Source organism: Neopelma chrysocephalum, unplaced genomic scaffold, assembly GCF_003984885.1.
Source record: "Neopelma chrysocephalum unplaced genomic scaffold, ASM398488v2 Primary Assembly neopelma1_71, whole genome shotgun sequence".
In the NCBI taxonomy this organism is placed as follows: domain Eukaryota; kingdom Metazoa; phylum Chordata; class Aves; order Passeriformes; family Pipridae; genus Neopelma; species Neopelma chrysocephalum.
In genome coordinates, this window is record NW_020897731.1 from 15,781,580 (window position 1) to 15,808,696 (window position 27,117).

Consider the following 27,117-nt stretch of genomic DNA (forward strand, 5'->3'; position numbering starts at 1 on the left):
AATTGTAGCTATACTTGTGATTTCATGTATAACCTATTAATATGTATGGCAAATATATTGTTAATTTAAAGAAATTAAATAAGTTTCTTAAGGAAAAAGACCCCAAAAGATTAATACTTTTGGCTATGCACTACTGGCCCTTCCGCTTTGCTTAAGCAGATACGTGCCTGAGATCCTGGTGCTCTGCTGTGTAAAATGATTTCATAATTGTTCTGCTGCACAGCTGGTGCCTGGCCTTATGGCTGCAGTGGCCTCTGCTGGAGACTTTGTTGGTTGTTTATTTTATAGCCATCCATCTGTTGAAATATATAAGACCCAAGTGCAGTTTGGCTGAACATTCAGTAGAGAATTAGTTATCTTCAAGGATTGTAGCTTCACTTCTGCAATACAGGGCAGTGCAAAGTTTTTTTATTTAATAATTTGTGTGGTAGGTGTCTCATGAGGTCAAGATTTAGTTGTTTAATAATCTCTTATTTCTTTATGTAGCCACGCTCCAGTACAGCAACTATGTTTTTCAAGGGACCAGGGAAGGTGGTAATGGTAGCTATTTGCATGTAAGTAAAAAAAAATATTTTGTTTATGCAAGTATAAAGCAATTTATTTTTATTATCCTGGAAATAGGAACAGTGTGTGTATTTAAGATAAAGATGTCTGTGTCTCTGTAACTGAAGTTAATAGATTTGTTTGTTCATTGTTGATGGGAGAGTTGATGTGAATACATTCATCAATATATATACAGATCAGGTATTGAATAAATGTCTGATGTGAAAAGAGCAAATTTTTTTGAGTTGAAGACTAAACAGTTTATTAAAGTAAAATTTTGGAGGACATGAAGGGACAGTAAAGCTGTCCTTTTTTCTTGCTCCTTCTTGAGAGGAAGATTTTCATACATTTGAAACAATCTTCTGCATAAGCAACAGAAAAGAATTCACTTTTCTCCTTATGCTGTTATTTAACTCCTTTCTTCTCTAGTTGAAAAAGGGATATTTTAGGGCTTTTTGCCTTTCACATGTCTTAAAAGTTTGAATGAAACAAATTAATGATCCTGATGTAAAGCAAATGATCACAGAGACTATCTGGCATGAAACAGGGAGAAGTGTGTTAAATTCCTCTCAGGAAATGATGACTAAAACTTATTTGCCATGAAACCTTATAGTTTTAAAATAAATTATTTTTATAAAAGCTATTTATTTGCTAAGACACTATTGATATAAGAGAGCAAAATACAAACAGAGGAAAATGCTTGCTTTGGCACAGGAAACAAAATCAATTTGAGCAGGAAGTAACTTTTTGAGGTCCTACAAAACTGTATTCTTTTACTTGGGGACTTAAAATTCAAAGCTCGCTTGACTGAAAACCTCCCACTTATTGAGTATTCTACTAGTAACTGTTCAGAGACTTCTAGGTTAAAAACATGTAAGAATTGCTAGTACGGATGTTTCTAATGGAAAAAAAAGAGGGGGTGTTGTGGTCATTTCTACCTCTTTCTGTTTCTTATAATGATATAGAGAAAACAGACCTTTCCTCTTGCTTTGTAAATAGGGCATTGCTATAAACATAGCAAAAATACCTTTTGGATGATTAGGTATTTTTATACATGAATGCCTGGCAGCCAGGCCAGCAGATGTTTGTAGAGACTGTTGTATTGCTCAGACACCTTTTTGTGGAGCTTTTTCAGAAGTTCAAGTGACTCTTGGCCCTCAAATACCTGATGACTTTTCAGAGGTTTAAGTCAAGGCCACCATCAGTGCTCCTTTGTTGGTGGTCCTGACCTTCTTTTTAATGGTTTCTGGCTTTGTGTCAAGAAAGCCCAGTCTGTCTTAACTTCTTCAGTTGGAATGATTTGGTAGACTTTTAACAAACTTCAGCCTTCCCCAGTGAGAATGAAATGTCGTTCAGTCGAAAGCAGAGTTGTGTTGTGAATCTGTGTGTGAAAGTATAGACCAGCTGCACTGGAATGCTCTATGTTAATAGAATTTGGTGTGTGATGGGGAACTCTGTAGCTCTGTTACAGAAATACAGGAGGGTAATGTTTTTTATCAAATCTGTTACTAGCAAAACATTCTTCAGAGTCTGGTGTTGTTGAAGTGATTTCATTGTCACACTAATGCTTTACCTTTTAAGCAGTACAAAGTTTGCACAGCACATAATATTTTTTAAAAAATACTGGTGGTGGAGGATGTTAGTAATGTTACCACTTCTTTGGAAACAAATGTGTTTATTTCTCAAATCTAGGGCCTAAATAAAAGATTTTTTTTTTTCCATAGCTTCATAATGGATCTGAATAATTTAATTTTTTTTTTTTTTAAATTCTGACATTTATTTTTTTACTGTTCTTTCTTCAAAAGTCTAAATATTTCATGTACCTAGACAGAGATGGTTGATCACACCAGATCTGTCTAGATCAGTATCTTATGCTGTAAGGTAGAGTATAAAAAATGGGCAGTAACATGATGGCACAATTCCCTATATATATTTCTCAATTCTCTGTATTTCCTGTACCACATATAGATCTTGGAGTTATGAGATGGTTATCTTTGAGACAAATTTGGAATGATAGATCTGCAAATGCAAATATTAATGCCCTTTAATTTTTTCAAGTTTACAGTTCCGTCAGGATAGGTTTATTTGAATTTGTTATAATTATAACTGAAATTGCGAAGTTGGGAAACTTGATTTGTATAATTGATTTTTATCTACTTTTGCATTTGTGTATTTCTTTTCAAAGAAATGCTGATTTTGTTTATGTATCAGTATATTTTAAAGTTACCAACTAAATTTAGACTTTACACTAAAATTGACAGGTCTTCTGACAGGAAGGAAGATATGTACTGTTTCAACACTCGTCCCCTCATTTTGCTGGTGAATGTCTGCCTTCTAAGTGGACTTTGTTTATAACTTACAGTTATAAACAGTTGCATAGAATTTTATCTAATGAATCATGGAGTTGGTTTTTTTTGTTTGTTTGTTTGTTTTGGTTTTTTGGGTTTTTTTTGTTTTTTTTTTTTTTTTTAGTATTTCTTGGCACAATGTCCAAAACTTTACAATAAATCTTTCAGCCTTAACTGGATTTGGTTTGTGTTCTGTTCAGTTTCCTACTTTCAGGTCCATGCAGATAGAAATGAGGTAGCTAAATCAGTCAGTTCAGTGCAGTACAACAGAGAAAATACTTTCTGAATTGGTGGTCACTGGTGTAAAAGATAACTTCATTTCAAACCTATTCAGAGTATTTTATTTGCCTTCTCAGAATCTGCTGGGTTTGGATTATTTTTTTCTTTGCTGTGTTATTTCTTCAGCAGAATTTAGGCTTTCATAGGGCTTATTATTTTCAAATACAGTGCTGAATTTGTTTTTTAAAGCAATACATACTTTACTTGTAGTAAAAAAAAAGACTTTTTTCCCCCCCCAACTGACTTTTTTCTATTGTGTTATTCATGTGAATATCTAGTCAAACATGAAACACCAAATAGCCTTAATGACTCTGTAGACCCACTATGTTTTTTGTAATTATTTCCTATGTAGCATTCTTCATCTTTCTGTCCTATCACCAACATAATTGACATCATGAACAGATTGATTTTGCTGGGCCCAACATTTGAAAACCCTAGTGTGGCTAGGGTTCAAATAAGAATTAGATTTCTAGGATATAAAATTCCCTCACAGCTTTGGAATTTGTGAGGGTGAAATAAAATACCAGCTGAGTGCCTGTTGTGCCATCTCAACAGGTGTGGGCCCCACAACTGAATTGTACCTTCAGATGAACTCAACACCTTATCACGTTTAGCTGAAAGGGTGTTTTTAACAGTAACCATGCAGAAAATCTGTATGCATTGTCTATCTGTACAGGTCTCTAATGATTAAACTGATATTCAGTTTTACCACTTTCTGGCAGGTAATTCATACAGCATTTGTGGTTTTGTTGAAAATATTAAACATCAAATATTCTGTTGTTCTTTAGCTTTTTTCTTCTCTTGTTTTCAGAAATGGGTTGAATTTTTTCTTTAAGCTACTTGCTTGGGTTTACACGGGTTCTGCAAGTATGTTTTCAGAAGCCATACATTCTTTAGCAGACACATGTAACCAGGTGAGTATTTTTTCCCATTCTGCTAGAGTTAGTACTTATAATAATTTTCATGAATAAAGAAAGATACTTATAGTAGCTGTATTGCACTTGAATAAAAAATTAAAATTGGATGGTTTTTAATTTGTATTAATGTAAAAACGAGACAAGTCAGAATGTAGATTTTGAAGTTTTTTTAGAAATATGTTGAAAGAGAGGAGTTGCAGTAAGCAGAACTATACTCAACTGCTTCATGGCTCATGAGTGGGACGTGAAACTAAGATGATGTACAAAGAGTCTCTCTTTCTTATTTTGGTTAATATTTTGGTTAAAAGTTAACTTGAAATACTGCTGTCAGTTATTATAATACAATTACAAACTTGTTGCTTAGTCATCTCTTGGTAGAATAATGAGAATTTGAGCATCTTGGTTTCTTTTTCTATTCCTTGATTACCTTATCAGCCTCTCACAGCACAAGTAGCCACATATTTGGCATGTTTACTTTGATAAGTGGTGTGGCAGACTCAGAATTAGGCACATAATATTAGTGTGCAGAGATAAAATTAATGTTGTTTTTTCCGCTGTTTTCTGTGATATGCTTGAAGCATATGTTGTGAGACCTTGAAATTTTCCCTTCTCCCATTATGGTAAGAATCTATCTTGTTGCAGTGTTTGATATAGTGAGGCTTTGGAAGCAAAAAAACCCAACCCTTAAAGATGAGTGGCTGAAACCCTCCTGCAGCTCAAGCAAGAGGAGTCCTTGGGTAACTTGTGACTACTAAAATGCAAGTCTTGTGCTCCTCCAAATTTGAGGAGTATATGGGACCTTAGAGCAGACTGAATATCTTGAAAAGCGTATTAGAATAGTTTTGGCAACCTTTTTGCTTGAGTTGGACCTAGTATGCTTCTCTATCCAGAAAGACTGAGTTGAGGACTCACATTTTGTTTGTTGTTTTTACACAACCTTTCAGCTGTTCAGATGTAAAGTGAAGATGGGGTGCTACTAACTCAACTGATAATACTTAAATTTATAGGGAGACCAGCCTTGAAATGGCCAAGTGTGTCAATTTATAGGTGAACCAAGCTCGATAGTGGTATTATATATGCTGAAGGGATGTTCCACTGAAATGTGGTTTGGTTTTGTTTGGTTTTTTTTTCCCCAAATATTTGAGTATGTGGTTTTGGGAAAAACACAGGAGACACCTTGCTTCCTCAAAGCAGCTTGCTGCTGCTACTTAAAGTGTCTAAGTTTTAATACTTGTTATTATGTTTCAGTAATTCATAGTCCTGAAACAAAACACATGCTTTGCAAAATTGAGGTATGGATTTATAACTTACTGCATCAGTAGCTTAATACGTGCCTAATTAAATATATTGCAGATAGGCAATTTAGATAGCAAGATTTTTTTTGTCTTCCTTAATAATAGACTGAAAAAAGCTGCCATGTAAAGTAGGTGCTTTAAATGTAGTATGTCATCACCATGCTACACCACAATCTCAATATAATTTCTCTTCAAGAGGGGTTTATTTAAACAGCTTTGTTCCCTGAGAAACTTCATTCCTTCACATTGAAGCACAGCAACAACACTTATGATTGCATGTGATGTTCACTTTTAGTTGCAATTCTAAAATTATAATTAACAGTAATTATATATACACACACCATGTAATTGAATAAATATTATATATATTGGTATAAATAACAATTTCTTGGAGGTGGTAGATTTAGATGACAGATTTTGAGGATTATATTCCAGCTCTAGTAAAATATCAGTAACAAAACGTATATGCAGATCAAGAAATTGCATTTGTCTTTATCCCTGAAGTTCAGTTGATATAGAATGTTTCTAATTTATTTTCATGTTCGGGTTTTTTTAACAAAGTCTTTTTCCTTTTGTCCTAAATAGGCATTGCTAGCTTTGGGCATCAGTCAGTCTGCAAGGACACCTGACCCTAGTCATCCGTAAGCTTTTTGAGTAAATAAAGATTTTGTTAACTATATATAGGAGTAAGATCTGTTCTTGTTTTTGCATCACTTTTTTCTTTTTAATCTGCTGTTTTGTGTCATTTCAGAAATTTTTTGTTTCTGATTTTACAATAGATAAAATAAGAAAAGGGTTTTCTCCCATGCTGCAGGAGTTGTAGTTATAGCTTCAGTGGCTTTGTGCATGTGTGATTTGTTTTGTTTTGTTTTTTGTGGTATGCTTTTGCTATGTTTTATTTTAATTGACATTATTTCTCTAAGTTGTTCGGGGCTCTCCTACCTCTTCCAGTGAATAGATCTAAACACTGTTCATGTGAATTGCAGGATTTTTTAAAAAATAAAAATTACTGTCCTCTTTCTTTTTTTAACAAGTGCTTTGCTGCAAGGCAATTACTTCTACCATAAGGAGATGTATTTGACTTAAACTGCTCTTTGTTTTTATCTGAGTAATAGGGATATTACTTGATAAGTTCTTACATCTTCATGAAAACTATAAGCCATACTCTCCATGACATTTTCTTGGTGTTGACCTGGTTTACACTTCGTATGTTTGGACAAGTCATTCATCCTGCAAACACTAGTTCAAAAGTACATCTAATTTACAGAATTAGTTAAACTTTTTTTCATTAAGAGCATCATTAAAATTTGAAACATTTAAATCTTAAATTTCTCCACATATTCATTGTATCTCCTTCCTCTATCTCACTTCTTTCCCTTCTTTCTCAATATTGTCAATAGAACAAAATACTGGTTTCTTAAATGTGGCTAAAGAAGTGTACTGTTTGTAGTAGCAGTTAATACAGAAAAAAAAGAATAAATCTACACTGCTTTAACTCTTCACACTTAGAACAGTGCTCTTAAAAACTGCAAGTATTGAATGTCCATAGTCATCTACTACTGAAAGATGTATACAATTTATTTCCTTTAAATTAGCATTATAAATTATGTAGACCAGCCACCTACAAGGCTAGAGTTCTCATTTAGAAGTAGCATTTCACTAGCATGTAAAACTGACATGAATATTGGTGGGGTTTAGGGCTTTTTTGTTGTTTTTTTTGTTTGTTTTGGTTTTTTTACAGTTGTAAAATTCTTAGTCTCTGCACAAGACCCAATTCAGCTGTTTAAAAACAATTTAGGAGAATATCTATGCTTGATGTTCTTGCATGTACGAGATACCCTTTTTCAAGTGGTTTTTTTTTTTCCCTTGGATTAGATTGGGATTTAGCAGCTTTGTCTTAAATAGATGCCAAGTCATATGATGATAATTTAAGATGTGAAAATTAGTGGGAAAACTTTGGGGTATGTTTGCAGAGATACAGAATCTTATATTCCTAAATCACTTTCTTTGTTTTCATCTAGGTATGGTTTCACAAACATGCGCTACATTGCCTCCCTGATTAGTGGAGTAGGCATTTTCATGATGGGTGCAGGACTTTCTTGGTATCATGGGATCATAGGGTTACTCCACCCTCATCCTGTAGAATCTCTTCTCTGGGTAAGCTGATCTGGTTTGGTATTGTATTTAACAAGTGACTTAATAAAAAATAATGGCATAGTCTGAAATTCACTTCCTGAGTCAGTTTGAATCCCAACACAATTAACTCAAACCACCCTTGATGAGAATGTGTTTTAAGAAAAAAAATCTTGTTAAACTACAGCTGATCTTGCAGCAAAAGTGGTCTTTAAACCTTGCATCTTCCTTCATACCTCCCAAGAGGTCCTCCTTTCCTGTTTTGCAATATATTGCATAATGCAAATATTGTTGGTTTCTTTCTGTTTAGGGACAATTACATGCACAGAGGTTCTGGAATGCTGAGTTTAGATAGTCTGTGGTGAAGAGATCTGTACAAATATGCATATAACATAATAATTTTTTTTTTCCATACAGGCATACTGCATTTTAGCAGGGTCATTGGTATCTGAAGGAGGTATGCAGTTTCAAGAAATATTTCTATTTACATATTTGTAATTTCTTAAGAGTACTGTGTGAGTAATTACAGTAATAATTGATCCTTGCTTACACAGTGAAGTTTTGAACTCTGTTGCAAATAGTCGTAATCAAACAAAAAAAGTAGGAAAGCATTTTTTTTTCTTAAATGTCTATATAATAATAAGTCAAAGAACACATCATTTGGAAAGTAGACATGGAGTGCCTTTTTTGGTATTAAACTATCAAAGAATGTGACTGTTCTGATTTGTATGGAGACATGTAGAAAAGATAGTAACTGTGCTTTGTTGTTATTCAAAGTTATCAATAATCAGAGCTTCCTTGATGATCTGTTGCTATGATATAAAGAGAAGTTCCTCTTCAAAATGGAAACAAGTCTTTTTGCCTCTAACCATTTTCAGCAACAACTTTGGTGTTGTTTCAGCTACCCTTCTTGTTGCTATAAATGAAATTCGCAGGAGTGCTCGTGCCAAGGGCCTGTCATTTTATCAATATGGTATGTGTCATTATAGCAGTAAGGTATGTGGTTACTTAAAACAGAATCTGTTCACTAGCGTAATGACAGAAACAATTTTCTCTATTTTCCCTTTCCCCTTGCTTTATTGATCGGTTTTCTATTCTAGTAGCAAATAACATTTCACAGATTAGGTGAAAACCTGTTGTTTTAAGTACTGCTACTTAAATAGTTGGCTGAAGTGCTTGTATTTTTCAGGATAAATGCCCCTTTTAACTTTTCAAACGTTTTTGAGAAGCTTCCATAATTGGGCTTGTTCTGTGTATTTATAAATGCTTTCAGAAGTGTGTGCATTTGCAAAAATTCAGTTTACACCTGTATAGTTATGGAAATGTTTTTTTAAGTTGCTGTTGTTAGTCTAGTTTAAGTACTGTGCATAATGTAATAAAGCTAAGGTTTCCAAAGCAATTAACTTTTTTTTGTTGTATGTGCAGTTGTGCAGAGTCGTGATCCTAGTACAAATGTGGTGTTACTGGAGGATGCTGCAGCAGTTTTGAGCGTGGCTGTAGCTGCTACCTGTATGGGTCTGACTTCTTTAACAGGTAAAATTCTGCACAGAGGCAAAGCAGGATGTGGATTTACTCCTGTGTGTGATAGGAACACAGTGCATTTAGTTTATATAGGTGTCTCTGCTCTTTTTTCTGATACTTGTACTCTGTAAGCAGATGGGTCTAACTTCCTTTTGAGCTGTTTTGGCGTACAAACGAAGTTATGTTTTACTAAAAGAATATTTATTGCAGTCAGTTATCACTTTGTTTCAAAGTATGTCTTTGCTGCACAGTGAAGTTTTCTAAAGAGGGGTGATGATTTATCCCTTTTGAAGTATTGACTTTTTAAAACAATAAAGATTGTAATTTTGTTTATTTGTGGCTTCTAATGAGTTAATTGCAAGTTTCATTTTTTGTATAAAAGTAATTTTTTTCTTTCATCTCTAGCTTCCTTCATGAACTTAAAAATACAGTACTATTTCTACAGATCTGAATAGGAATGAATAAGTGAAAGTTATATAATAAGTACTGTATTCCAGAAATCTTTAATACTTGCAAATTTTTGAGTTACTGATAAAAGAACACTGACTTTTTTTCTATTACCTATGTTTAGGTGCATATAACTTTGTGTATAAATTTACCTTTATTAATATAGAAACCCATATAGCTGACAAGAGTTTACTTGTGTATTAGTCCTGCGGGAGACAGGAGTGGCCAAGGGACAGGAGGAACTTAAGACTTTATCTTAAGATAGCCTGTTTTCTTTCAGCTTCATCTTGTTCCTCCATGTAGGAAAGAATTTTCACTGAATTAAAAAAAACTCCTCAAAAAATGGACCAACCAACCAACCCCCCCCCCCCCCAAAAAACGCGAACCAAAAAGAAAATCAACCAAAAAGCAAAACCAAAAAAATCTCTCAAAACTATGTACTCTTTTCAGTGTGAAATTGAAATTCTCTGCTATGTTTTAGAAAAGCTCTGTGAAACTAATTTGACATATCTTGTTTAGGAAACCCATATTATGACAGTGTGGGGTCTCTAGGTGTTGGAACTTTGTTAGGAACTGTCTCAGCATTTCTAATCTACACTAACACTGAAGCCCTGCTGGGACGATCCATTGAACCTGAACAACTGCAGCGACTCACCGAGTTACTGGAAAGTGATCCTGTAGTAAGGTAAGAATCTTTACAGCTCAATCTCTACTAAGAACAACAAAAAGCAAGAAAATAGCATTTGGAAAAAATAGTTTAAGCACTTTAAATGAGAGAAATCTGGTGAGATTATTTTTAGTGTGGATTCTTCTGTACTGAGATTTTAGAATCTTTATTATTGCTAACTTCTATTTCTGTGCTAAAACTTTGAATAAGTGAATACTTGTACCTCTTGGATGTTCCACAGCTGAAATAAGATTGCAGATATGTTCTAACAGCTACATTAATTACAGGAATTGACAATGACTTAATGAGAAAGCCATCACAAACTTAAAACTCTTTTCAAATGCATGAAATGCAAGCACTTAAATTATTCTGTTCTGTTGCTTTTATAGTTTATTAGCACTTAAATATTTCAATTCTATTAGTTAATATTCAGTGTCTGGAATTCTGTAGCAATTGACAAGAAGTGCTGCAGCAGTATTATGATGTAATAGATTCTGCATTTTAGATGCTTATAAAATTAACTCAGTGCTAATTTTCTTCGCAAGTCTGCAATTTGTAGTAAACTTACAGGTCGTAATTCTGAAATCTTGCTTAAATGCTTTTCAAGGAGCTATTTAGCTTTAACCCTACTAACCTTGATTTAGAAGTAAACCCCTTTTTGTTTTCTTTTTCATCTTTTTTCAGGAATGTATTACTGTGTAAATCAGCAGAAATATTTTAGTGCTTTTTTTATTGTAGTCATTTCTGACCTGTGGAGGAAAAAACCCTAAGCCCATTACTTAATACCAGAATACTTGAAAGAAACTAAGTGCTGCATCATCTCAGTTGCAGGCAAGAGGTCAGGACAATGTGCCCTTCATTCCAGAAACTAAACAAGATTGCTATTTGGAATAGAATTGTGTTAGAATTTTCATGTCAGTAACTAAATTATTTTAAAGTGTTTGTTGTTGCCCTGAATTAGTCTGAATGGTGAAGCATGTGTCAGCGGTGCTGTGTTAGAGTAGGTGAGTTCACATGATTATTTGTACATGGCTTCTCTAGTTCTTTTTTCCAAAGTGAGCAGATGGCTTTTGCTTGTCTCAGGCTGAAATAATAAAATTTCTCCTAGGCCAAACACCATTTTATATTGTATTCCATTTTGTAGATGGCTCTAACTTTTCAACAGAGCAGACCTAGTTCGTCTCCTTCTTGCTTTAGACATTTTTTTTAAAACAAGTACCTTAATTTTAAAAAAACATGAATAAAATAATAAAAGAAGTGAAGACTTCATGAGAGACTGCATGTTTTTTTCTTGAGGTTAGAAGCTGAAACGTGTTTATGTACTTCTCATACCTTCTGTGTGCACTTTTTCTTCAATTATCTCTTTCTTAGATCCATTATATTATCAGCTTTGATATTTTTAGAAAAAGGTTCTTCACCCAGGAGGTGGTTGAGTACTGGAACAGGCTTGCCAGGGAAGTGGTCACAGCACCAAGCCTGCCAGCATTCCAGAAGCATTTGGACAACACTCTCAGGCACATGGTGTGATTCTTGGGGATGGTCCTGTACAGGGCCAGAGTTGGACTCAATGACCCTTGTGGGTCCCTTCCAACTTGGTATATTCTGTGCTTCTGTAAACCATCTCCCAGAGCTCATATGGAAGCTGCACAATTGCCCCTTTCTCTGTGCCATTTGTCACGTGCATTTCCAATCCCTTAAAAGAAGTTCTTTTGTATTATGTTTCATCTATCAGTTTGGACTTCATAATTTCTCCTTTAGGCTTGTGGCTCTTTATTTCTCCTTTCTTTTAATTTTTCTTGGTAATTTCTAGTTGTATCCTATATTTAACTCGTGATCCAGAATGGACTTTCAGAGTTGCTCTCGGCTGGAAAATTATTTGATTTTATTTTGATATAAAACCATTCCATTCTTAATTCTCATTGACACCTTTGGTGCCTAAATCTTTCTCGTATTGAACTTAACTGAAGTGTGGGAGATTAGCTTTTCAGAACTGTGAAGTAAAATATGTGATGTTGTATAGACTGTCCTGATTCTGTTTTTATGCATTGTAATGATAGATTCCTAGGCATAAGCTATTCCTAGTGATGGTTTAATCTTTAATTTTACTTCATTGTAACAGCTATTGCATAGGTGTGCTACTGTTGTGGTGGAAAATCTGTCATTCTGTTTTGGAGGAAAAAAAAATTACAATTGATTGCTCAAACCCATAACTTGATGTTTTCTGACAAATTTTTCTTTAATGTAAAACTTGCTTTTTTCCCTAGTTGAAATTGATAGTGTCTACTAATCATCCAGAAGCTTCCATAAGGAAGTTTCTAGCTTAAGTTTTAGCATACACATTTGCATTTTTGAATGATTAGTGATTTTTCTCATCTTAACTCAGTCTTATCTTTCCTGGACAGATTATGTGCAGTAAGGTAGATTTTTTTTTTTGCTTCACATTTGCAGAATGTGCATCATTTCACTGAATTTTATCAGGTTACTGATTAATGAGAATCTCAAATATAACTTGTTATCTTCTTGCTTAGGTCTGATAGGCACTTGATATGTCTTCAATGTTTTTGCATCACATGGCTTCAAATTCTCTTCAGTAACCACATCTGTTATCTTAAATACCCTCTTTGTGACCAGGTAGTTTGATGCCAGCCAGGTTACTCCAGTAAATACTGTTTTGATTTGGTACCTTCCCACAGAATAGCTGTGTAAATTTGAATGGAGCTGGAAAGTCTTTATTGCTACAAGTAAGCTGATAGTTCTTTTAATCTGTTTAAATATTTACTAAGATCTCTTTCTTGGTGTCTCTATATTTAGTTCATGCTCTATTTATTTTTTTAACGTGCTTACCTTTCCTCTACCCTGAGTATTACAAGAAGTATTCCATAAAAATTTCCTGTGATTGTTCATCTTAAAATTTCCATCTCCTTTTCTTTTTTGTCTGTTCATTCTAGCAGGCTCCTTTCAAGATAACATGCCTTCTGCTTTCTTCCAGCACCTACTGTGAAGTTAGTTCTGATTTATAAACATTCAGATGAAAAGAAACGTTTCTAGTTGGGAAGAGCAAATTTGCTTAAGGCAAAGGGCATGCTAAAATGTAAAGATTCTGTGAAATTGCACAACTTAGCAAAATGAATGAGGAATAAGTTTGGTACTTTCAAGTGAGCTGTGTTGCTGAATCTAAATTTTGTGTTAGAATTAAAAAATTGTCAAGAATGCATTTTTTTATTAATAAAACTAAAAGCCTTTGGAATATTTTATACTTGTTTTGCTTTGGGAATGTTAGAGGCAAGAATTTAAAAAATATGAAACTTTTGTGATTTATATCCCTTATTTTAGTCTCCACTTGTTTTTTTTTTCTGGCCTGGATGGAAAAATGTGGAAACTTACTCTGCAGTGGCAATTTTAAATTCTCTTGGCTTTAAAGATAAACTGAGTTTTTACCAACCTCATTAGAAAAAATTGAGTATTTTGTTTTATATTTATTTCATTGTTGAAATGCATCACAATGTGTCTTGGTCTTGAGTTTGCTTCTTATCCCTGAAAAATAGAGGAGTTTTTGTTTACTACCTATATTCACACATCACTGAGTTTATCTAACAAACTGGAATAAAACTGTGCTATAGAAAAAAAGAATTTTTCGAAGAACCAAAATATAAACATATTACAGCTTTCATATTCTGGTATTGATTAGAAACCTTTAGATAAATATACAATTTCAGCATTTACACACAGCTGTATTTTGGTAAGTCATGGTCACCTATTCAGTATGATCAAAAACGAGTTCCAAACACAATATCCATAACTTTTTCTTTTATCAGATGTATCTGAAAATTCTTCAGAAGTTGATGCCTTTACCAAGTGTAGGAAAGGACACTTCTATAATTTCAATGTTTCCTTTCAGTAAATAACAATACATTATTGTTTCTTACCTCAGAATTGAGGGTACTTAAAGATGGTTACATAGTGTCATGTATACACATAAAAACTTCTCTGCAGTAGCAAATAAGGTGAACTTAAACTTTTAACAGGGAATAGGGAAGTTCTCACATTTTTAATTGTAGAATTTTTGTTTGTTTTAAATATACTGTTAAGCTAGTTCTAAATCTGTGATGATTTTTGTAGTCTGTCTTTTATTACAGTGAGCCTTTTATAGATGTGTTGGTGTTGCAGAAACCTGTGGAAATGATATAACCAGTTAAATATAAATCAGTATTTAATGGTGGCAAAATGAGGATATTTTTTTAAAGACAATGACCTTTTAAAAGGATCACTTTTCTGTGACAATATTGTTAACATCAGAAGTCAAACTAGCTAGTGGTTTGGTTTATGTTATTTTACATTTTCTTTAAAAATTTATATGTTTCAGAGCAATTCATGATGTTAAAGCCACAGACATGGGAATGAGCAAAGTGAGATTCAAGGCAGAAGTAGACTTTGATGGACGTGTTGTTACTCGGTCTTACCTGGAAAAACAGGACATTGAACAGCTGCTACAAGTATGTTTAAAAAATGATTTTGTAACCCTAGTATTTGATACGTTCCAATTTCAAGTATGTCTAAACCCAAGATTTGCAAGTAGGTGAGATATATTTCACTTCTTCATTTTGAAGGGTTTCAGATATTCTTACTTTGTGTTAGTGTTTTAAATGTCTGTACATGAAATCGTATAATGTGCTGCTGAAACAGAGACACTTTTGGGCTGAGTAGGGCCTGGGTAGGAGGGCAGATTGTTTTAATTTATTTTTTGTTAGAAAATACACACTTGTAAAAAAATTTTTTGAGAATATAATTATTCCAATAAATTTTTTATTGAATTACAAGATCTATAGTTAAACCTAGAAGCCTATCACTTGCAAATAAGCACTTTTGTTGGCAGAGCCATTTGCATTGGCTGTTGATGATGCAGTGTTAGGCTTTACAGGTCTGGCCATTCAGACTTGGCTTGAATATGGGTTGCTTGCATCACATGATTTAGCATTTTGACAATGTTTAACAAAAACATCTTTAAGTGTCGGTCTGATTTTAGTGTAGTTCAGAGTAGCTTTTCTTATTCCCTCTTTTCAATATAGAAATGCAAAACTGCTCTCAGCTGGATTCTATATGGCAAGCTATGAAGTATGAAGTAAATAATAATTTATCTAAGTTAAAAGGAGTTTTAAGCGAGCAAAATGTTTTGCTTGCTTACCAGTTTTCACTGATACCTTCCGTATATACATTTGCTTGTGTACCTACAAGATTTATTTTTTTGCTACCCTTTCAAAATGAAATGTAGATGTCAGATGTCTGCATTTTATGTCTGTCTGTTAAACATGACTTAGAAGTTATTTGAGTTTACTTTTAAATTTTACGTTGCAATTTTTAAACCATTAGTCAGTATCCCAGTTTTTAAAACACATTAATGTCAAAATAAGAAAATATGTATGTGTATATATAGTGCAATAACTGATCTGTTAATATATTGGATTTCAATTTAATACATTTTTGAGAGGAAGAGCTTTGTACCACTGAGGCACTGCAGGTTTGCTTGATTTTATATTGCCAGTTGCTTTGCTGTTGCCATTGTTTAGTAAGCTAGTCTTCTTTTCAAAGGCTTTGTTAGCTTTTGTTCTTTACCCGCTATTCCCTTTGGTGATTGCATACAACCTTCATTAGTTCTTCCAATACTTCTAGTATTGTTGGGAAAGATGTTGTTGATTGTTTCTAGTTTGGCAACTGTTTCTTACACAGGTCATTGTTATTTCATGTAGTAACCTTGTGTCAGCTATAAAACCATTGTTGAGGGATAGCCACTTTCAGTAGGACTCAGCCATCCAAAGTCAAAGGCAGACATCATGCTTGCCTTTTGATCGATTCATTTTCAAATAACTAGCTCATTCAACTAGTATTGTTGTCGACATTACTCTTTCTACAGTTGTGAAATATTTGTTGAAATGCTGTCATTAAGATTATCCTGTTTCTTTTTCTTGTTAGACTTGATGTGATCATAGTCATGGGTTGTTGTGGTTGAGATCTTTTAAACTTGCTTAATTACATTATTCCTCTTCACTTTTAGAGCAATGGGGAGGGGAAAAAAATTGGTGTTGTGTTGTAATTGTATACACAAGAAGAATTAACTATTTAGTAGCTACTGTATCTGTTTGCAATAACATATTTATCCTGAACATACTGCAGCTGTATTGCCTGAACTATGGCTGAGATATTACGGGCTAGATGGCTTCTGGCCAGTTTAGTGTGAGATTTCTAAAGAAAGTACATGGTTTTAAATTGAAAGATGATAGATTTAAATTAGATATAAGAAAAAATTTCTTTACTGTGAGGGTGTGAGACAGTGGAACAGCCTCCCCAGAGGAGTTGCGGATGCCTCATCCCTGTAAGTGTTTAAGGCCAGATTGAGTGGGGCCCTGAGCAACTGGTGTAGTGGAAGGTGTTCCTGCCCGTGGCAGCAGGGGTGCAACTGAGTGATCTTTGAGGTCCTTCCAACCCAAACTATTGTATGATTCTAAGGCAATATGTAACACCTGCTTTGGTGTTGCTGATGTCTGTGGTTTTTTGGAGGGTGGGGTATAACTGTCTTCCCTAACCTCATTCCTTCAGTTGCGTATGCTGTGGGTCTCCTAGTCTTAGTTCCTGTCAACTATCTTCAAGTTTTTGATACTATGGAGGAGCTGTATTTACAGCAGCATTTGTAGTAATCCTTTTGGATTTTCAGATAAGTTGATTATGTGATGCCCAGAATAGACAATGTAATGGAACAGCAAGAATGTATGAAAATGGGGAAAGAATACACAGGGTACCCCGCTCTGCCTTACTGTGAGCAATGAATACCCCAGAAACTTCTAGAAAATGAATTAAATTCTCTAAACTTACTTGGAAAGTTAAGGAGGAAATCAATTTAAGATAGAAGAAGGTTTTATATCAAATGCAGGTGTAATGGTAGAGCCAGCTGTTTCCATTGAATAGATGCTATTCTTCTGTGTCTTTGAGACATAAGAACAGATGATGTTTTGGAAGGAAATGGCAAAAGCTGAAGTGTTTTGTTTAGTTTTTTTTTTTTTTCCCTCTTGAAATATGTCAAGACTCTTTGGAGTGTTATTCCTTTATTTTCTTTCCGTCATCTCAATCTCTTAAATTTAATTTCTTCCTAGGAAATTCAGCAAGTGAAAACCCTTGAAGAATTAGAAGCCTTCATGCTTAAGCATGGTGACAATATCATCGACACACTGGGAGCTGAAGTAGACAGACTTGAAAAGGACCTGAAGGTAAATTTTGACTGGATAATAGGGTGTGCTTATTCTGTGATATATTTTAAACAGTATCACTGCATCTACTTTTTGGAATTTCATTTGTAAATGTGGGAGAAGGAAGGGGTTGGTATTCCTATAGTATTATTAACTAAGTTCTGACCACCAGCAAACCCTTACTTTGCCACTGATCCATTTGTTGTGTATTTTGTTCCATTTTATACCAACACAGAACAATATTTTCATTAAACAGACATGATTTTATCTATATTATTGTATTCTCATGAAGTCAGATTATTTATAGGCTGTTGCATTCTGTTTTGACTGCATAAAAACAAATTTCAATTTTTTTTTTAATATGGTGCTTAGCATTGTATCAAATATATCTGTGTGATGGGAATGTTATTCAACATCTTTTGCTCTTGTTGAAGCGGTGCAGTGTTTACCTCTTTTACAAGCCTCTCAAATTCCTTATAATTTTTTTTCATCCTGTAATTTAAATATCCTTTGGCTGATGCAACAAAGGATTGTTTCCATTTTAATTTTACAGGTATATTGTGGCTGTCAATCTTTCTGGCATGAATTCAGAACTACAAGTATGCTGACTGCCAGAGAAATAGTCCTGCCATGACTGTCTTTTCTGGCCATGAGACACTACTCGAGAGCATGTCTGCCATTGCTTATTACGTTTGATAAATATTCTAGTTTTAGTTTCTGTCCCCGCAGTTGTGCAGTTTAAAAATCAAAATATTATTTTTGAATTTAATTGCACCAGCAGAATCAGTTCTTCATGGTGTTTGAGGAGTAGATCACGACTAATTATTTTATAAATGTGAATAATGTTTTTTTGGTATAGGTAGGGATTTCAGTGATTGTGTTGGTGTTGAATATGCTTTACTCAATATGCTAGTCTGGTTCACATACTGAGTGACTTCTGAAGTCAGAGACTTTCTCATGGATTATACAATCAATGTAATGATAACATATTTCTGTAATATCAGAAAGTGCATATTTCTTAATAGAAACAGTATTTTGAATGTTTATAAATAGCTTTAGTATAGAACAAATTATCTTAGCAATCTTACCCATTATTCAGGAAAGTACCTGTTAAGAAAGTGAGATATGTGTATATATGTGTGTATATATATACATGTTTGTTTGGACAGTTTTATATAAAACCTAACTGCCTTTTTAAAATCAAGAACTGCTTCATGCTTTTTAAAGCATAAGAACTAACTTAGCTGTGATGTTGAGAAGTATTTGTCAAATAAAAAGATGACTTCAAAAAATGGCTTATAGTATAGGCAATGTTTGTTGAAGCTCTTCCTCATTTTAAAATAGTTCCTACGTTACCCGAAAAGGGGATTTGTTATCCAGTTGGCAGCATCATACCAGAAATACATTATTAGTAACTATGTGCAAAGATGTGAATATTTTCAATATGTTTGTTTTAAATTTTATTTCAGCAACGAAATCCTGATGTTCGTCATGTGGATTTGGAGATACTATAGAGTGGAACAGAAGAAATCTTCAGGTTGCTACTCCTTTGGAAAGAAGTCACGTAAAGGGCTGAAAAGCTTCTGAAATTGCAGTGACCTCAGCACCATACCTCGCTTACTTCTGCTGTAGGCTTCCTGGACTGTAAGCACTGCTTCTGTTTCTGGAAGAGTGCTAGACTTGCAGACAAAAATTTCCATGGCAAAATCAGTTTTCAAAAGCTACTTGAGTTAAATTCCACAGGAGAGTCTGTCTGAATATATTTACTGTGATTCAGAACTTGAGGTTTAGTTAGGCAAATACAGCTGCCTAAAACTATATAACACACTTAGTTTTCCATTTGTGTCCCTTTGCAGTCAGTTTGCACTTCTTTAGTTTCTTTCAAGATATCATTAAAGGTTCTTGGGAGATATTAAGATTAGCTAGGAAGAGTTTGTTCCAGTGGAACCTGCCAACCTTAAACTATTTCAATTGTGCGATTGTTTCATAGTTTTTCTTTTCTATGAGATAAATTCTTCCAAACGGGCACTGGCCTTCTCTCAAGTACCGTGACCTGGAAACTTGCTTTTTACCACCATTATGATTACCAAGATTACCAACTGCACTTCAGAAAAATAAGATTATTCACCTCAGTGGAGCCAACTGTATGGGTTTAGCCAGAGTATATTAAGCTACTGTGAAAAATTACTGTGTACGAATTTTGGTGCACTTCCTCTTTTTAGTTTTGTTCTTTTTTTCCCTGCTCTGACACTTGTTTTCTTATTTGTAATTATCTTCAGATGTAATCTGGGGGATATTTATGGTAGTGCTTATTAAAAGTTACCTGGCATTTTTGGCTTTTTATATTTTAATAGGCTCTATTGCCAGATGTGGTCTTTTCTAGAAGGTGCGAGAGATGTAGTTGGAATATACAATAGTAAAAAATGAACTATTTATAATTAAACAAATTAATACATTGTATTCTTAATTTATTTACCTCTAGATATTATTTGTTATCTGAATTCAAAACCATTTTGTTTTTTAAAAGTTGACCATACTTATTTCGGAAAGTAAAGTAATTCTATCAGTGGTCCTCAACAATCCTGAGATAAGGTCTTAGTTTATAACTTTGAAATATAGATTTTAGCACTGTATATAATTGGCCTCAAGGCTTTCTGCAGTAGTTACCCAAGTTGTACCAGATTCTTTGAGACCCAGTCTTTATTAATAAGGTCATGAGTATTGAGCACAAAGTTGAAATATAAGTGGAATAACTGTATATAAATAACACTGAGGAAATTTGTTTATGCACTTTAACATAAAATTTGCTCATGGGTGAAAGGTAGTAATAAGACCATCCTAGTAACTCAGTTGCTGAATAGTGACTGACTTGCTGAAAGAAGAAATGTTGATATGAAACACAAGTCTTCAAAAATCAATTTAATATTAAATTATAAGCATTGCAGCAAATAATTGTGGAGACCAATATGTCCAGATTTGACTGAAAGCTTTTTAGAATTTTTTTTTCATACTAAGTGTCACTTACCAGTGAATTATGAGAATTTAAAATAGCATGCCTTTTTGGCAACTGCAAAGCATTTTGCATGCTGGTCATTTTAAGTAGAAAAACATTCCAGAGTTAAGTTACTCTTCAGTACCTTTGTCCGTAATCCCTATTCACCGGTGGCTTCTTTATAGCATAATACCTTTCTATGGCTAATTAAAAAAAAGCTTGCTTTATCTGGTTTTCTCCTATTGTAGAACTACTTAGTATATTTAAGCCTGATGATTTGAAATGCAGTTTAAAGGTAATTTGGAAGTCTCCTGTATCAAATAATTAAGGCATATTTTAGCACCTTATAAATAATTTACCTTTCTCCTCACCCTGCCATGTAAAATTCATCTCATCTCAGTATGCACTCTGCTGGTATTAGTCTTATTCATGAAGAGCACTGGAATCTGGTAACGCATACCCTGTTTTCTTTTCCCTAGAATATTTATATAGATTTTGAATTTGAATAAACATGTTAGTAAGCCAGTCATTCCAGAAATCTTAAAAACCTGAAGAAAAGTAAAACTGGGAAAATATTCTTCCTGTGGAGGTTAGCGAAGACAGCCAGTGTGATTGAAATGGTTTGTGTGCTGGAGTTACTGATGAATGAGTAGTGCCAGTAAGCACTTTGCAGGACAGAAGTTTCCCTGTGAGGTTAGTAAATGTTATCTCAATAGCAAAGTGTTCTCATATTGTTTTCAAGAGAAGGCATGAGTTTATATTCTTACAGGACATCTGGTCCAAGAGCCTATAGAAGTGTTTTTTTAATTCATCGGAGATGTAATTCATCTGAATTCTGATCCTAATTTCCATATTTGAATCAGAAGAATACTCATCCACACACCTTTTGTTTGTATTCCAAGATAGAATTCACTTCCTTGTTTCCCAGTTACATTATTAATTATAGCAACACAGTATGTTAAATTTAAGAAGCCAGAACATGAATGTTTTTAGGTATATTACAGTCAAGCAGTGTGAGGACCGAGTTCCATTTTTAAAGTGCCCTGGATGATGATGTAGCACAAAAAGGCATACAGACTGGTTTCGGCAATACCCTGTAAGTTTACATGTCATGCAGGATGGAAAATACTGATTCATGGAGCCTGTCAGGTTGGAAAGGAAAAGTAATTCCAAGCTGTTACATTTTAATTTTTATGTTACAATTTGCAGATTGTTTTTAACACATTTGATATTTTTACTGCTTTTTTTCTTTAACTGTGTTTATAGTAAAAAACTTGAGGTGATGTGGGTCCAGGACTTAGTTTACTTTTGTTTTAATGTTTTTTTGGGAAAATTATTAGCAAATACATTTACATTATAGAATCCTCAGAATTAAAGAAAACTTACAAAGTGTGGAGGAGTGAATTTTTTCTTTATCACAAATGCAATTGCATGATGATTCTTTTGGGTTGATTTTAAAGAAAAGGAGTAGGGATTTACCTAACAATAAAGTTACATTCTAGGATTTTTTCAATTAAAGTGTGGTGTTTTAAAATAATTTATTTTTGTAGACTGGCCTTGCAGGTTCTGTTTTTTCAAATTGTGTTCAAAATAATACTGCCCTCTCTGCTTTGTGGAAGATTGCTTACATGCTGTGCAGTGTCTGATAATTCTGTAAAACTTGCGATGTTTGAAAAAATTGTCTTTGTGTTCCAATATACTGAATGATCTTAATGTATTTTAAGTCCAGGTTGGCTGGATGCTAATAATATGTTTTTCTGTAGAATTTTTTTTCTGTAAGAGATAAAATTTTGAAGTGATTGTCTTTCTCCCAGGAATGAATTTCAAGTCTAAATTTCTCCTTTATACACTGGAATTCAGTATTTGATGTGGTTTCCCTCTCCCCCTCCACTTTCTAAAGCATTTATTAAGGATATGGTAGCAATAAATACTCCAGTGGAGTACTGTATTTCAGGGACTGTTTGCTGTTTTGTGTTCTGGTCTAGAAGTAGTGGGGATTTAGGAAACAGGAGAACGTATTTTATAAGGACAAGTTTGCATCCTTCACCTTCTGTGACTCAGTTTTGGACTCAAGGTTTTTAGGCTCTGTTTTTTTCCTTCCCTGAATTCCCATACAGCTTTTATTGCTTTTTTAAAATGACTCTTACTTTTAGAGGAGCAAGCCATTATGAACATCTTATGTTTTTAACAGCAGGGCTAAATTCTACTCTTGGTGTCTGGATTTTGTACGGTACTTCTTGTTCATTCATAGTTGACAAAAATGATTGCTGTTTTAAAAGCTACAAACCATGTTAGCCAAAACTGAGTTTTCTGATTCATGGTAGGTGCAGGTTTTTTAGTTATGTCTGCAGACTCAGTTTTTATTGAGAGATTTTTACTGCCCCCTCTTTGATAAGGGAGAGTACAGGGAAGGTTTTTAGGTATGTTTTGTCTAGATTGTACACTAATTGCAGTTCTGTGTTCTCTCTTTTATAATTTCAGCTGATTTTTCTGTAACAAAGAAAAAATATACATTATAGAAGTACCTCTAATAATGATGAGTGCATCAAATACAGGCATCATGCAAGAGTTTTTAGGCCTTTATTGAAAATGTGGTAATTTTTGAAAAATCCATTTTCTAAAGTTGATTTAGATATTTTCCTTGTAGAAGAAACCACAGAAGCATATTGTTTAAGATTTGAAAGCAAAGTGTTTCCTCTTATGGTCATATGTTCTTAAGGCATTTTGTCTTGGTAGAACAATTGATGAGTATTGACTCCTGTACAAAACCTTCACTTCTGCACATTCCTTAAGGCTTACAGAAGTGAATATAAAATGACGGTGTTAATTTTTCTTCTAGCGTAAGTATTGTGCTGCCTCTATTCTTATTGCTAGTGAAATAGAGGGTACCACTAACATCTTCCTTTCAGTTTACCTGCGTAACGTAAATGAGAAGTTGAGATGTACCAAAAAGATTTTTTTTTTATAAAGGGGTTGTGCAGCTTAAGTAATTTTTCCTTTCTTGTTAGTGAGATACAAATAAGTAAGATCAAAAGTAGGCTAATCTTTATTACATTAAAAAAGAAAAAATAAATAAGAATCCAAGCTTTAAAGCACAATAGTCAGATTTTTGAAATGCATGTCCTTTGAGGAAAATAAAATGTGCCAGGAGCTCTAAGTGATTATATGGACTATAGAAACTGCAGTCAGTCAGACTTTGCTGAAGCAAAAGAAAACAAACTAAAAGTGTGTGGTAAAAAGAAAAGAATATAAGGAAGGAAAAAGACCTAAGATGTTGAGCACTTGGGAAAAGGAAAGGATGAACACAATCTAAAAATCTTGTCCAGAAATGAGAAATTATGATTGGAGAAGAAAGGAACAGTAAGAAATTAATATTTTGTTAGAATGCATAAAACTAGGTAGTGTGGCATTCTCTTTCTTTTAGCAATATTCCGATAGTTGGGTAATTGCTTCTTCCCACCCCCAGCAAAAACTCATCTTTTTTTTCCTGTACTGAAAATCGGTGCTTCTGTTTAACTGTGTCCTAATACGGTGTTCAGCCTTGCAGGTACAAATCTATTTGTCCTCTGAAAACTTAGTTTTACTACTAAGGGTGATGGTGTAAGCTCAGTCTGGAGCTTTGTTGGTGAGGTATGTGTTTGGTGAGTGGAGGATGAGTAATGTTAATTGTGGAAATGGGAGCTGGAGCGAATTAAAGAGAAAATGAATGAATTCTTTTAGACAGAAAATGATTGAACCGTACTGAACATGTTATGGAAAAAAAGGTGCTCTGTTCTAATGTCTACAGAATTCTTGTAGTGAACTGTAATCATTGGTGAATATGTTAGTCCATATTTTTCAAGTTGCTTAAATATCTGTGGATAAGCAAGATTTCTAATTAAATAACATTATGAAAAGTAGCTAAAACATTTAAAATATGTGAAAATGATGTATGTTTTTTAAATACCACAGACAAATACTATAGCAGGTTATTATAGATAGGTGGAAAATATTCCATATTACATGAAGTACTTGTGGACATTTTTTTTCTGTGTAAGTTAAAGCCACCGATTAAAATAGAGTGTCTTGGTTGCTTTTTAAAAGTATTATACTAACAGTAAGCCCAGTCAAATTTTTGTATAGCCAGCATTCAAAGTGCTGTTATGGGAAGGAAGTGTCTGTAAAAATAGTGGAATACAGGTCCACACTCTAGCATAAGTTTGATTTTTGTAATCTAAATTTAGACTGTATTTAAAACTTTTGAGGTTGTGATCAGCTGCTTCAAATCTGAAGTCAGAAGAAAAACACTGCAATGATGTATATATGATGTAATATAAAGGGGATTTTGTAAGTTTCTCTTCAAATTAAATATGCTGAAGGACTAAGTGAGAAGCATTTGGAAAGCATTTTGGCTATTGCCAAAATTGTATTAAATTTGAAACTCAATAGTGAGGATTGTCACTGGTGGTAGAACTTTCAAAAGGCAATGTCAAAGTTGAAATCTATTTTTCCATGCAGCCGTTTAATCAAATTCACCACCCTCCCTCATGTCCCCCCCATGCCCCAGTCGCCCTTCTTGCTTTTTGGTGTATTGGCTTTTTCATTCTGTGTCTTGGTTACTCCATATTAGTATAGGGGAGTCATTCTGATTTGTGAGGTGAAGATATTGAAATACTTACCTGCATATGTTCTTTGTTTTGTAATTATACTTGAATTCGGTACCTTCTGTATCATGTCTGGAACTTGTAATTACTCAGTAAAATGTTACATAGCCAGTAAAGATTGCATTCTGTTAATTTAAGCCATTTTATATATATTATAAAGGCAAGCACTAACAATGGCTTTAGGCAGCTGATGATTTGTTAAATTTCTGAATTCAAAATGCATACAACTTTTATGGATGCAAAACAAAGGTTATATCCATCTATTTGTACTAGTTATTCAGTCTGCCTTTGTGATGCTGCCAGTGCACACACTGTTAAATAGCATCCAGTCGGTGAAGGAGCAATGTGCCCAGTTAGCCAAGCTCTGTTTATTAATACTCTGTACTTTATGGCAACTCTGCCTTTTATCCTATTCACCCCCATCCTCAAAAGAGTGCAGTTTCTTCCCCAGTACAGAGAAAGCTCTTTCTGCCTGGCCCAGAGGCCCCACTGGCACTATCTCCTGTTTGGACTACCTGTCCTGATCCAGACATAAGGATGAAATGAAGAAAGTTAGCAATACAGATGGGTTGCATGTCTCTGTATAGTCAAGGGCATGGGGAAAATTCCTTGAAGAGGTTGGTTTTATGTATTAGATTCATATAGTAACTGTAGTTTCACAATCCCAGCAAAGCTGTCCAAGCCTCTTAAGAAAAAGCTTGAAATCAGTCAGCTTAGACGGGATTTAACATATTCTCTGATTCATTAAAGTGCTGCTTTTTATCACTAATACTGATAAAACTGGTGATTTATCCAGTTATGGAAAGAACTACTTGTAATTGGGCTAAAAAATCTGTATGTGGTTGGAAAGAAGGTTAAAAAATGCCAGAAGCCTGGGTGATAAAGTGGAGAAGCTTGAAAAACTTGGGAGTTTTTGTCTGTATGGTATCAGATACCAGAAGTAAGGTGGTCAAGCAACATATTGCAGGAAAGATTTTGGCTATGCAGCATAATGTCCTGATTGCTAAAGGTGTCTCATTTCATAGTTAAGAGACTCCCTTTTTCAAGGAATGTTTGTCGTTTTGGTTTGTTTGTTTGTTTGTTTTCCTAATGAACCAAGATTTGCCTGAGCAGAGACAGGACAGACGTCAGGGCCTTGTCTCTTGTCTATTCGATGTCAAGTCCAAATATTGGACTGTCTTTTGGGCTGTCTGAATAACCAGGCAAGTGGTATCAGCCACTATGAAAGAGGGAGAGAGCTCTGTCTTTTCACATGATGTATCTTGGAATCCTCCAAATGCTTTATTTACCATTTGTGGTATTTGTTGAACGGCCATTCTTAAATAATCATGTTAAGTTGTGGGTAATGGGTTGAAATGGGACTTGCAGTTGGTTGGTTGGAGGTGATCTTAACAGTGCTGTTCGAGAATGAATTTTGTCTGTCTTTCCTAGTATTTTATGAGGGACTTTATTAAAATATCATGAAAAGTAAACCTTCCTTTACTGTTTCAATTAAACTTTTTTTGAAAACCTTAGGAAAAGGGACATAATTTCTGCCTTCATAGAAGTCATGACAGCTTGGCTTCTAGTAAATAGCCCATATTGATTTACCCAAGCTCCATTGTGATTTTTTTTTTTTTTTAATTTAGACTCCTTCAGTTCTGTTACTGAATTGAGACATAATAGGATCTTTTCTAGGCTCTCCTTACTACAAACGAGGTGGCTTAAATGTTATTCAGTGTCTAGTTTAAACAGATATTCAATGTTTTAGAGAAATATTATTTTTTTCACCCAAAATACTGATTGAACATCAGTTTACTGCTGAAATAAATTAGACCACTCTGGATAATGCAAACCATTAAGTTTAGGGTCAAAATGTTGGTTGTTTTTTTTTCCAAGGCAGTCATAAAGAAAACCCATCTTGCATTTGATGCACATACAAATACATTCATATATGAACCTGTGTCTTTGCATGTTATAATTGTACGTAGGTATCTTTGGCTGTAGATTTGTACCTCACTGATCATACTTCTCATGAAAGAGAACCGAGATCTCAGCAAAAATGAAAATCAAATACTGTGGAAGAAGATACTAATGAATTTGGACAATTTGGAAGCT

General features: G+C 34.1%; 1 protein-coding gene across 1 annotated transcript in view; it reads left to right on the top strand.

The window, feature by feature from the left end:
* SLC30A9 (solute carrier family 30 member 9) overlaps positions 1–26,492 on the top strand; it is a 38,139-nt gene extending 11,647 nt beyond the window's left edge. Inside the window, exons 8-18 of the mRNA XM_027686603.1 lie at positions 487–554; positions 3,982–4,084; positions 5,968–6,023; positions 7,404–7,539; positions 7,933–7,972; positions 8,417–8,488; positions 8,941–9,048; positions 10,003–10,168; positions 14,514–14,643; positions 17,293–17,406; positions 18,855–26,492. Coding sequence (XP_027542404.1) covers positions 487–554; positions 3,982–4,084; positions 5,968–6,023; positions 7,404–7,539; positions 7,933–7,972; positions 8,417–8,488; positions 8,941–9,048; positions 10,003–10,168; positions 14,514–14,643; positions 17,293–17,406; positions 18,855–18,899 — 1,038 coding nt within the window. The 3' untranslated portion in view covers positions 18,900–26,492. The remainder of the gene's footprint in view (positions 1–486; positions 555–3,981; positions 4,085–5,967; positions 6,024–7,403; positions 7,540–7,932; positions 7,973–8,416; positions 8,489–8,940; positions 9,049–10,002; positions 10,169–14,513; positions 14,644–17,292; positions 17,407–18,854) is intronic.
* The last annotated feature ends 625 nt before the right edge of the window (positions 26,493–27,117 follow it).